Raw genomic sequence first — 13795 nt, forward strand, 5'->3', positions numbered from 1 at the left:
CATAGCCTACAAACCACTGATACAGACCTTTGGAACATCTACATATTAAAAAGTCTAATAATTCCATGTAACATAGCCTACACCATCACAATAAATTCAGTCTAAAATGTAGTCTATTTCAGAAGAACAGAAGAACATAAACGAGCTACACTAGTTCATTTAGCAGACAATATTTCGTTAGAATTCCATGGCATTATTTTATATTATTTTATAGTATGAAGAATACAATTGAACATAGCTGAATAAAATTAAATGTTTTCTCCAAACGATTTGAGGGAGTGCGCATATGTGGCTATTCTGTGTTTAGCAGTTAACAAAGAAATAGGTACTCCTTTATGCTTAATTTAGAGTTATTTATGTAACTTTAGTTGTGATACAAATGTTGGGCAATCCATTTTTATTCTATATACATTCTAAGGCTGTATGATGTGACTCGAATGATGATTTGAAAAAAGTTGCATGAAAGGCATGAGCTCGTAGGTCTTACCTGTCCACACCTGTCCACACACTAAACCTGTCCAATATGCCATACAACATGTTGTAAGGTTGGAGGGTAAATTGTCCTTACAACAGACTCTCTTAATCTCTTAATATTCAATCACCAATCGTTTACTGTAGCTCTTCTCAAAGGCCTGTATAGCCACGGCAACATACAGTATGTCATTGACTCTATTGTCTTTTTAGACCAAGAGGAGGACCAGTGCCAACAGTTCCACAATTGAACAGAGCACTGATACTGATGCAGCTGAGAGAGATTTTGTTGATAATCAGAATGAGGAAGATGAGAAAGGGGGGAAGAAGGATCCCCTGCCTCAGATGGAACAGGATGCCATGAAGAGAAATAAAGTCAAGGTAAGGGAATAGATTGAGCAGAGATGTAGATATTTGTGATATCTTTCATGTCTATAACCTGCCCCTACAACATGTTGTTCTGAGAAAGGTAAATAGCCCATACAATACCCTTTCATCTCCTAATAGTAAATCTAGGGCTGACCCCATTTGGCCGACTGGTCTATTGTTTGGTCGATAGGCCGTTGGTTGACTGGGATTTCTTAAATCGAGCAGTCGCAAAAGTTTTTTTTCTTCATGGTGCACATGGACTCCTGTCTGATTCGCACCTGTCTCAGTTGACTAAACCATTGCTGAGGCCACAGGGATGGCACAGTCCATCACGCTAAGACGTGATACTGAAATGGTATATGGTTATATTATGTAAAAGTAATGCTGCAACACTAATAAATCAAATATTATTTTATAACAAATGCGCTTTCTCCCGCGTTGGATACGGTCTTCAATGCGCCGTAGAATTGGCGCCCTTCCCTATGTTGCTTAGTACATAATAGCAAAGTTAACCAGCATATTGGGATTGAGAACAATGCTGCAGAGGCAGCAGCAGAGATGGGGAAACAGCCCTTGCCTTAGCCTAATTGTCTAATAAAATTGAGGAGAGGAAATCCCAACTTAAATAGGTCTGTAAACAATAGCCTAATTGTTAAATGTGCCTGGCTTTGTAAATCATCCATATATATATATATATACTTGTTAAATGTGCCTGGCTTATATATATATATATATATATATATATATATATATATATATATATATATATATATATACATATATACAGTGCCTTGCGAAAGTATTCGGCCCCCTTGAACTTTGCAACCTTTTGCCACATTTCAGGCTTCAAACATAAAGATATAAAATTGTATTTTTTTTGTGAAGAATCAACAACAAGTGGGACACAATCATGAAGTGGAACAACATTTATTGGATATTTCAAACTTTTTTAACAAATCAAAAACTGAAAAATTGGGCGTGCAAAATTATTCAGCCCCCTTAAGTTAATACTTTGTAGCGCCACCTTTTGCTGCGATTACAGCTGTAAGTCGCTTGGGGTATGTCTCTATCAGTTTTGCACATCGAGAGACTGACATTTTTTCCCATTCCTCCTTGCAAAACAGCTCGAGCTCAGTGAGGTTGGATGGAGAGCATTTGTGAACAGCAGTTTTCAGTTCTTTCCACAGATTCTCGATTGGATTCAGGTCTGGACTTTGACTTGGCCATTCTAACACCTGGATATGTTTATTTTTGAAACATTCCATTGTAGATTTTGCTTTATGTTTTAGATCATTGTCTTGTTGGAAGACAAATCTCCGTCCCAGTCTCAGGTCTTTTGCAGACTCCATCAGGTTTTCTTCCAGAATGGTCCTGTATTTGGCTCCATCCATCTTTCCATCAATTTTAACCATCTTCCCTGTCCCTGCTGAAGAAAAGCAGGCCCAAACCATGATGCTGCCACCACCATGTTTGACAGTGGGGATGGTGTGTTCAGCTGTGTTGCTTTTACGCCAAACATAACGTTTTGCATTGTTGCCAAAAAGTTCAATTTTGGTTTCATCTGACCAGAGCACCTTCTTCCACATGTTTGGTGTGTCTCCCAGGTGGCTTGTGGCAAACTTTAAACAACACTTTTTATGGATATCTTTAAGAAATGGCTTTCTTCTTGCCACTCTTCCATAAAGGCCAGATTTGTGCAATATACGACTGATTGTTGTCCTATGGACAGAGTCTCCCACCTCAGCTGTAGATCTCTGCAGTTCATCCAGAGTGATCATGGGCCTCTTGGCTGCATCTCTGATCAGTCTTCTCCTTGTATGAGCTGAAAGTTTAGAGGGACGGCCAGGTCTTGGTAGATTTGCAGTGGTCTGATACTCCTTCCATTTCAATATTATCGCTTGCACAGTGCTCCTTGGGATGTTTAAAGCTTGGGAAATCTTTTTGTATCCAAATCCGGCTTTAAACTTCTTCACAACAGTATCTCGGACCTGCCTGGTGTGTTCCTTGTTCTTCATGATGCTCTCTGCGCTTTTAACGGACCTCTGAGACTATCACAGTGCTTGTGCATTTATACGGAGACTGGATTACACACAGGTGGATTGTATTTATCATCATTAGTCATTTAGGTCAACATTGGATCATTCAGAGATCCTCACTGAACTTCTGGAGAGAGTTTGCTGCACTGAAAGTAAAGGGGCTGAATAATTTTGCACGCCCAATTTTTCAGTTTTTGATTTGTTAAAAAAGTTTGAAATATCCAATAAATGTCGTTCCACTTCATGATTGTGTCCCACTTGTTGTTGATTCTTCACACAAAAAATACAGTTTTATATCTTTATGTTTGAAGCCTGAAATGTGGCAAAAGGTCGCAAAGTTCAAGGGGGCCGAATACTTTCGCAAGGCACTGTATATATATATATATATATATATATATATATTACCAGTCAAAAGGGTTTTTCTTTATTTTTACTATTTTCTACATTGTAGAATAATAGTGAAGACATCAAAACTATGAAATAACACATATGGAATCATGTAGGTACCAAAAAAGTGTTAAAACAAATCATAATCTATTTTATATTTGAGATTCTTCATAGTCACCCTTTGCCATGACAGCTTTGCACACTCTTGGCATTCTCTCAACCAGCTTCATGAGGTAGTCACCTGGAATGCATTTCCTGAATTAACAGGTTTGCCTTGTTAAAAGTTAAGGAATGTCTTTCCTTCTTAATGCATTTGAGCCAATCATTGTGTTGTGACAAGGTAGGGTTGGTATACAGAAGATGGCCCTATTAGTTAAAAGACCAAGTCCATATTATGGCCAGAACAAATAACGAATAAATACAAATAAGTAAAGAGAAACAACAGTCCATCATTACTTTAAGACATGAAGGTCAGTCAATCTGGAAAATTTCAAGAATTTGAACCTTTCATCAAGTTGCAAAAACCATCAAGCACTATGATGAAACTGTCTCTCATGAGGACCGACACAGGAAAGGAAGACCCAGAGTTACCTCGGCTGCAGAGGATAAGTTCATTAGAGTTAACTGCACCTCACATTGCAGCCCAAATAAATGCTTCACAGAGTTCTAGTAACAGACACATCTCAACATCAACTGTTCAGAGAAGACTGCGTGAATCAGGCCTTCATGGTCAAATTGCTGCAAAGAAAGCACTACTAAAGGACACCAATAATAAGAAGATACTTGCTTGGGCCAAGAAACACGAGCAATGGACATTAGACCCGTGGAAATCTGTCCTTTGGTCTGATGAGTCCAAATTTCAGATTTTTGGTTCCAACAATGTCTTTGTGAGAGTAGGTGCACAGATGATCTCCGCATGTGTGGTTCCCACCATGAAGCATGGAGGAGGTGTGATGGTGTGGGGGTGCTTTGCTGGTGACACTGTCTGTGATTTGAATAGAATTCAAGGCACACTAATTAGCCTCTACTAACTCCCCATCCCGCATGCGGGAGCGTAATCATCGCCTGACACTAATTTGCATAACGCATCGGGCATAAATATCTCTAGAAAATATTCCTATTCATGAAAATCCCCAATTAAATATATTAGCCTTTTCAAAATATGCTTTACAGCCGAAGCTAGACAAGCATTTGTGTAAGTTTATCATAGCCTAGCATAGCATTATGCCTTGCTAGCAGCAGGCAACATTTTCACGAAAATAAGAAAAGCAATCAAATTAAATCATTTACCTGAAGAACTTCGGATGTTTTCACTCATGAGACTCCCAGTTAGATAGCAAATGTTCCTTTTTTCCAAAAGTATTATTTTTGGAAAGTATTATTTTATATTATTATATTATATTATTATTATTATATTAATTATTTTATATATTTTTTTTTTTGTAGGCGAAATAGCTCCGTTTGTTCTTCACGTTTGGCTGAGAAATCGACCGGAAAATGTCACAACAACTCCAAACTTTTTTCCAAATTAGCTCCATAATATCGACAGAAACATGGCAAACGTTGTTTAGAATCAATCCTCAAGGTGTTTTTCACATATCTATTCGATAATATATCCACCGGGACAATTGGTTTCTCATTAGAAGCGATTGGAATAATGGCTACCTCTGTACTTTACCCAAGATTTTCTGCGGGAGCCATCATGTGACCACTTGCTCAATGTGGTCACTTACGGCTATTCTTCAACATAAATGCGTAAAAATACGTCACAATGCTGTAGACACCTTGGGGAATACGTAGAAAGCGTATTCTTTGCTATGCTGTAATAATGGCTTTACAATTTTTTGTCGTTAGAACAGACTAGTATTGCTTAGAATTTATTTAGTGTTGTTTACACTGTTCCAAATGGTGAGAAAAAAACAATATTGTAATCAAACAGCAACTGTTTGGCACACATAATACTCACGCAAAGCTTGCTCCTATACCCTCCTTTTTCTTGATCACCAGTAGTTTCCACAACTAAGTCAAATGTCTTCCACAGATCTGACTTCCCCTTTCCCACGTAAGCAACCAGTAAACATTCACCCGTTTGGCGTTTATTTTTCACATCGTCAGCATCCATTTTGCTGTCGATATTACTGTGTTCGGAGTTTGTTATAACCAATTTATTGATTTGATTATGATAGGCTATAGGTAAGGCCCTATTCGTCACATGCATGCGATGCTTACATGTTTCACAATAAGAGAGCAAGGCTGAGGGAATAGGTAATGCTTTTTGTAAACAAGTTAGGGATTTCGGTAACAACTTTTCAGTCAGAAACGAGGAAGAAACTAAATGGCTGAAATGATGTTGCGTCGTCAGCATGGACAGCACAATAAACACTTGCTGTTAAGTGGTGCCTTTTCACTGCAGTAGGGAGGAGAGTGAGAAAACGTGAGCCTGTCACACAGGCACTCACTGTCATTTATTTTAATACAGTGTCTGATATGGACAAATAAATTGTTACATTTCGACCAATCAATTAGTCGAAAGAACAAGACGACTCTCGGTCGACAAAGATTTAGTTTTGTCGGGGACAGCCCTACAATCAGTCTTACCCTTGCTCTACTCAAAGGGTTGTATTGGAATGGCTTCATACAGTATCTGCGTGTATATCATTGACTGTGTTGTCTTTTTAGACCAAGAGGACCAAGAGAAACATAGTGGAGCAGGTCACTGATACAGATGCAGGTCATAAATTGAACTCAAATTTCACTGAATGTAATCCTTTTGCATGTAAATGTGATTTAGTATGGACATCTATTGAGCAGAGGACTAATAGGACTAATTATCCTTTCTTGGGTACTTAACTTCAAAGTACACAAAGTTGGCTAACACATACTTGCCTCACAAGGTTACATGTTTTCTGACTTCTTTACCTTGGTGAATGCTGCTTTGGACACAGGTCCCTCTACATCTGTGGAATCCTCTGGGATGGCAGTTCAGGGGACATCTCACCAGGGACAATCTAATGAAAAGATCCTAAGTGAGTGTGTCTCCAGGGCCTGTCAGACCAGGGCTCTTGACCTCCCGCCAATCAATCCGGATGCTTTCAACCCGATTATCATCCGGTTTCTGGAAAAACTTACTGAGGAGTATGTCCAAACTTCTATTGTAGTATTTGAATGCAATGTCATCTGGAGGATTTTATAAATGGTATGTGTGTTGGTGTGCTTTTTGGTACTAAAAACATCTAATTATCTCCTATAGGCAATGGAGGCAGTTAAGCATTGGCAGGATGGACCCTGTAAGTTGCTTAACCTTGAAAATGATTCATAGATATATTAATAGATGTTTCAAGAAAATTAGATACAAGCCTTTTATCTATCTACAGTATCATCCACATTATCACAAACAGTTACATTCAAAGAGCATTTTAGTAGCCTACTGCTTTTCATGCTTTCCAACGTATGCCACTTTCATGATTCTCATGAACATATGTGAGATTGTTGGTATCTCTTCGAGGAGCTTTGTTTCAGAGCCCGGCTATGAGTTATCTACCTACACTGTTTCGGTCCTACAGGTGATGAGGGCATTGCTTGCAGAGATGTGCCTGGAGATTGTGCGGTTTGTATCTGAGGCCATCCTGGAGGTCATCATCCCTGCAATTTTCCGTTTTGTACGGATATACAGCCATGTGTCTCCAGTATCCGGCAAGTCTCTGACAGAATCAGAGAGATCTTCTAGCACAAACCTGAAGGTTCGAACGAGAGGCAGCAGCAAATCCTCAAGGTCTTGCACGGCCAAATCAAGCTCCTCTCGTAATGGGTATGTTCAGTCATTCCTAAAGAAACCGGTTTCACCTAACTACACATAACCCATTTTGTGAAAATATGTTTTGTTATCTGTATAACAGTTTACTCTTAATGACCAGTTTAACTGATTACTGAATTATGCATTAATGTGACTACAGTGTCTACTATTGAATATGGAATGCTGTATTGTTTGCTTTGTATTCTCAAAGGTCTCAGACAGGGTTGCCAAATACTCAGGGAGATGGTGAGTCTATATCATCTGAGCCACTCAGTGACTTTTTTGGGATCACTGAGGACAGTCTCCTCACTAGTGTCCAGGATTCCTTCAAAGAGTCGCTGAACAATGTCCTCTGTATCCAAAGAGAGGGCCAGGTAGACACTCAAAGTCTATCCCGGGTTATTGTTGGAGAAGTGTCAAAGAAGGTCAATTCCATAATCTCTGTGGCCATCCAAACTCCCATCTCTGGGCGAATATCCCCTGTCATTTTTGCCAGTGGTGGTGTCTCCAGCACCAAGGTGGTTGAGGAGATGGTGTCTGGCGTTTCCAACATACTTCAGATGTACATTAATGGGAAGAGTGTTGAGCAGAGTGTTGTTCTCAGAGAGGATGGTGTTGAGGAGGATATGACACATTTAACAGGACAGGTCATGACAGCCCTCAGTGGCACTGTTTTGAACTTCAGCAATAAGGAGGAAAATGATCCCGACAGGAGGGAACTGCTTTGTTTTGTTGCTGACCATATGAAGATGCTTGCATCTTGTAAAAGTTCTGAGGAGATGCTAAAACAAGGAGAGAGCAACCTCAATATCAAAGGTGCCAAATCTAGTCTTCGTCTGTCAACACAAAGTATGGACAGACTACTCACTGAGGAGTTTCAGACCAAGGCCACTGAATCGATCCGGGAGATCGTTAAAAGATTCAGGGGTTGTACATCATGTTGGTCTGGCACTACATCATCTAGTCCAACTCCTAGGATAGGTGAGATCAGAGACCTTATGATCGACCCTGAAGCCTCTGAGTTGGTAAGTACCTTTGTTTCAGACATGGACAATCTTACCCAGTCTATCAGGTCATCCTGCTCTCCTGCACAGAGTGAGCAGATCCTTCTTGAAAACCATCAGAGTAAGATCTGGTCTTACACTGTTGGTTGTTACTACAACATGAAAAATACGCTGAAGAGGCTTCTTACCTGTCCAGAAAAAGGGGATCTCTCAAGTACATTTGTGGAGAGCACAAGAGATTCTTTCACAATGGTTCCAACTTTGTGCCTGGATGTCGGTCATTCCAGTAATGGTGAGGCTGACACATCGGACTCCTTTTCTTGTAAACCACTTGTAATAACGCCCTCATCCATGAATGAACAAAAAGGACAAAGTGAGACCCCAAAACCCCTCTTGGCTCTCAAAACGTATTTGCAAGACCAAGTCCTCCTTGACACCACAAAAGCGATTGCCAGCCAGGTTCTAGTCTTGTATAAGACTGAGGTGATGGAGAAGTTCTCATCTTCTGTTGGAGAGTGTGATTCTGAAGAGTCTCTGGAGGCCAATCTATTTGTGGATGGCATCATGTCTGACTTGAATAATTTCACCAGTTCTTGTTCCGCCTCACCATCTGAGTTGTTACACAGTGAACAATGTCTCTCCGATCTCACTTTTCCACTTAATCTGCAGGACAGCACCACCAACAGTGAATCTACCCAGAGTCTTCCAGTTATAAATATGACGAAACTCTCCAGTTTGTCTTTCCAGACAAAGGCTAGAAAGGCAGTGAGTGAAGCTCTGAGATCTGTCAACCCCTTTACAACCAGCTTACCGGGAGACTCTGAAGCATCTAAATTACTGGACACCTTTGTAACAGATGTGGAGACTATTGTTCAGTCCATGCAGGCACATGAATCTGAAATTCTAAGAATTTCAAAAGTGAGCACCCTTTCTGCTGCTCGTATTATATATCATAGATTTCGAGAAATGCTGAGGCGGTTTTTCACTCCCTGCCAAGACTCTGTGAAGGTCATCAATGGTGTTACACCAATACATGACGAGACTCTCAAACAGGCTCCCAGTGAAAGTTTAGATTCACAGGTGACTTGTAATAGTGATTCTCTTGAAATCCAAGCGGACCTTCAAACCTGTACCAAGGAGGTCATTAGTCAGATCCTCACTGTGTATCACTCTGAGGAATCCATGGAGGAATGCCTCTCTAGTCTAAAAGGAGATACAGAAGACCTGTCCAAGCTTTTGGATGCCGTTGTTTCTCAGATTGACGTCCTTTCCGCCTCCAAATCATATTTATATGTTGATGACTATGCTGTCAATACACAGGACAATATGCATGGTGAGATCAATAATGATATAGAGGAAGCATCCTCTAGAAGTCTTAAATCCACAGCCTTTGACAAACTATGTACTGAGGAGTTTCAAACTAAAGCCTCACATATGGCTGGTGGGATCCTTCGATCAGGGTTGATTGGCATTGTAAATACCAGCCTTGATGGTAGAAGTGCAGACATTTGTGCAGAGTCCAGTAATGATGGTGATGATAGAGATGTCAAAATCCTTCAGAAGAGTGGAACTCCATCTTTATTCACCTCTTCTCTGCACACCAATTCTGCAGCATCCAACATCGTCATAAGCATCACTAAAGACCTTAATAACTTCACCCAGATGACTAGAATGTCTGATGCTTCAGTGTCTGGCCAGTTAGAAAGATCCCTGTCAGCTTCAACCATTCCTGTCAGTGTTCACAACGGGGCCAATGTGAAAGGGAAAATAATTTGGCCAGGCACTGTTAACCTGTTCAAAAATGTGTTCACCAAGGTCAAGGACTTTTTTGCCCAGCAACAACCGGTCCTCCTAGACAATGTGGTTGAGGCCCCCAAACATGCCGAATCCATATGCAGAACAGCTACTTCTACACAAATGACTGACAGTGAACATGAGGGCAGCCAGACCAGCATGGTAAATTATTCCAAAGCCTTAATTAGTCAGATTCTGATGACAATCCAGAGGAGAGTGTCTATGTCAGAGAGGATGAGCACCTCAGAGAAGGGCCTCTTGACTCGTTCCATCGTGGGCTCCATGTTGGAGGATGTTGACATGGTGAGAACTGATGGACACGAGATACACCGGCCATCCTCCTCAAAGTCCTCCCTGTCCATCACCTCTGCCATGACCAGAGGGTCCCAGAGTGATTTTACAAATTCTCTTCCAGGCACTCCAGTCCCCAATGAGTGGCCTGTTGAAAGCTATTGTCCTATCATTAGGAGTTCGGTCATTGATATGAGTGACTCCTCAACTCATTCACAAGGGTCAACAAATTACACAAGGCAAACCATCTCTGCCATAGTTGACACTGTTATGGAGGTAATTCCAAGAGAAGATACGGAACACATAGCCACTGCAGATGATGTCACTTCTTTTACAAGAAGACTTGCGAGACTCAGCCCCAGGGACGGTCTTCAGAACTTCTCACATGAGCTCACTGACAAAGTTTATGAGCTCATAAAAAGTCACAACACCCCCCAGGCTCTTTTTGTGCCAGCTGGCAAGAGCGTGTCTGACTCTATTCTTTTGAAGCTGAAGACAGGATTGAATGCTTCTGAAGAATCCAGGGAGTTTCCATCTGACCTTGTGTACTCCTTTGCTAAGGAGTCAATAAAACGTCTGCTACAGCAGGTTATCTTCTGGCTTCCTCCACCATCACAAGGATCCGGTTTCTGCCAAACTATCATCTCTGATGGTTCTCTGCAGGACACAAGTCGGCTTATCCCGAGCTCTTCTGCCATCTCCATTAGTTCCTCACAGGTTTACTGTGACACAAAGAGCCTTTTCACCAATATAATGATCAATCAGGTCATGGATACCTGTTCTGTGGCCTCAAATTCATCAGTAAAATTATCAGAGTTGATGAACATAATCAATGGGTTGTCCCCAACTGATGCTGGAACACTTGACTTTGACAGACCGGCTCTCATGACCACTAGCCGTCAGTCTAGTGCCAAATCATTGCCTAGACCCTCTCTGTCTGGCAGCAGCGCACACAACGGTGGAACTGTGGATATTCAAGTTTTAGGAGAGGTGGAATCCAAGATGGACAACAATGATCTGGAGATGTCTAGTGTCTCTGTGCATCCATCAACTCCATCAGCCATGGACTCTGATACACATGCATCATTTGACTCCACTAGCAATGACTACACCACTTTGGTACTTTTACTGATTATTAGATTGCTGTCAATGATCACCCCTATCACATTACTGGAATCCTCTGACATTGGTGAAACATCAAGAGTTCTCACAAAGAGGATTCTGTCTGAGTTCTGTGGCACCTCAGGCCTTGAACCAACTCAAGCCTACCCCCAGAATCTGAAAATCAAAAAGATTTTCAAGGCTGTCTACAAGGGGCTTCTTCAAGAATTTGGGTCAGAGAAGATGCTCCAGGTTGCAATGAAGTCAACGGATTATGCATTTGACGATGCCCTGGTCAAATCATTAACTAGGGAATTGCTAACTAAATGCAATGAGGCTAGCTCTTCACCTCCCTCCATGACCCAGTTGTCATCACACAATGCACTTGGCAGTGACGAGGTAGGTAATTCTGGGCTTCCAACAACTGGTAGAAAGGAAAAGAAGAGAGGAAGATTCAACGCTCTCTGTGGATTCAACCCAAAGGTACATATGTCATCAAAATACAAATTATAAAGATTATTTTTATTCATTACGTACAGTATGATGGTAAACACTGATACCTTTTGTGTGCAATTTCTCCTACTGTACAAATGACTGTTTGTTTTCCAGTGTACTCAGAAGGTCAACAAGAGGAACCACTGCACTCCAACACCTTCCCAGAACCAGACCCCTGCTATCAGTGAAACAGGTAAGTCAATACACTCAAATGTGTACTGAACAAAAATATAAACGCAACTTGCAACAATTTCAAAGATTTTATTGAGTTACAGTTCATATAAGGAAATCAGTCAATTGAAATACGTTCATTGGGCCCTTATCTATGGATTTCACATGACTGGGAATACAGATATGCATCTGTTCGTCACAGATACCTAGGGGCGTGGATCAGAAAACCAGTCAGTATCTGGTGTGATCACCATTTGATCACCAGCATGACACTTCTCATTCGCATAGAGTTGATCAGGATGTTGATTGTGGCCCATGGAATGTTGTCCCACTCCTCTTCAACAGCTGTGCGAAGTTGTTGAATATAGGTGGGAACTGGAACATGCTGTTGTTCACGTCAATCCAGAGCATCACAAACATGCTAAATGGGTGACATGTCTGGTGAGTATGCAGGCCTTTCGACATGGGGCCATGCATTATCATGCTGAAACATGAGGTGATTGCGGCAGATGAATGGCACGACAATGGGCCTCAGGATCTCGTGACGGTATCTCTGTGCATTCAAATTGCCATTGATAAAATGCAATTGTGTTCGTTGTCCGTAGCTTATGCCTGCCCACACCATAACACTACAGCCAACACAACGCCATATACGTGGTCTGTGGTTGTGAGGCCGGTTGGACATACTGCCAAATTCTCTAAAATGACATTGAAGGCGGCTTATGGTAAAGAAATAAACATTCAATTCTCTGGCCACAGGTCTGGTGGACATTCCTGCAGTCAGCATGTCAATTGCACGCTCCCTCAAAACTAGTCAACCAGCGTTTTTCCTTGCTTCTATTTTTCTCCGTTTCTGAGACATCTGTGGCATTGTGTTGTGTGACAAAACTGCACATTTTAGCGTGGCCTTTTATTGTCTCCAGCACGAGTTGCACCTTTGTAATGATCATGCTTTTTAACCCACAAGAGTCTAAGCCCTGTCTAGGCCGAGGGGTTTGTATCGGCCTTACTGCTATTAGCCCATACAAACGCATTGAATAACAGATTCACTACATGGAACTGAAGTGTCTGTCCTAAATCTGAGAGATATAAGAAAGTTGATGAATACATATATATATATATATATATATATATATATATGTAAATATATTTTTTGCATGTTTTTATCCCCTTCTTTTTGGCACTAAACAGTCTAAGCCCTGGGGGGGCCTATGTAACACTTCTGCGTTAAATAGGCGGATTGAGACTGCTAGGCTACCTGCCGCCCTACATTTGTAAATTTGTAGAATATTACAATGTAAATAATAATAATGCAATACTAATTATTCACACTAACTAGGGTCAGTTAAAGAAAGTGTTATGTTTACATTTTTTTTCTTCCAGCAATTGTCAATGATCAAGAATCCTGCCGAACAGAGAGTGTATGCTCCATCAAGAAGAAACCAAAGAAGCGTTCGCTAATTTCTAGGATGTTTTCAGCTATAGGCAAAGCCTTGTCCAGTCCCTTTACTTCCTGCTATAAAAAGAAGAGCACCTAATCTATATTTCAAAATATATATTTGAAATAAACATAATTGCATTAATTCTTCATGTTGAGTGTTTTTCATTATATATTATTGGATGATATCAAGTGTAGTAGTAGTAGTAGTAGTAGAAGTTGTATAGTTGACTATATTACTTTTACTTTTAAGATACATTTAAAAAAAATAAGAATAGTGTGGACTTCTAGGTACAGTTGAAGTCTGATGTTAACATACACCTTAGCCAAATACATTTAAACTCAGTTTTTCACAATACCTGCCATTTAATCCTAGTAAAAAGTCTGTGTCTTAGGTCAGTTAGGATCACCACTTTATTTTAAGAATGTGAAATGTCAGAATAAT

The 13795-nt window shown here is 40.7% G+C and overlaps 1 protein-coding gene across 1 annotated transcript; it reads left to right on the top strand.

Moving 5' to 3' along the window:
* Window positions 1-438: 438 nt before the first annotated feature.
* LOC110501549 lies at window positions 439-13373 on the top strand. The gene is made up of 7 exons (XM_036959582.1): window positions 439-852; window positions 5943-5994; window positions 6209-6398; window positions 6514-6550; window positions 6827-7071; window positions 11856-11934; window positions 13296-13373. Exons 1-7 carry the CDS (start codon window positions 817-819, stop codon window positions 13371-13373), a joined length of 717 nt encoding a protein of 238 aa, XP_036815477.1. The 5' UTR covers window positions 439-816.
* Window positions 13374-13795: the final 422 nt, after the last annotated feature.

Source organism: Oncorhynchus mykiss, chromosome 22 (genome assembly GCF_013265735.2).
Source record: "Oncorhynchus mykiss isolate Arlee chromosome 22, USDA_OmykA_1.1, whole genome shotgun sequence".
Classification (NCBI taxonomy): domain Eukaryota; kingdom Metazoa; phylum Chordata; class Actinopteri; order Salmoniformes; family Salmonidae; genus Oncorhynchus; species Oncorhynchus mykiss.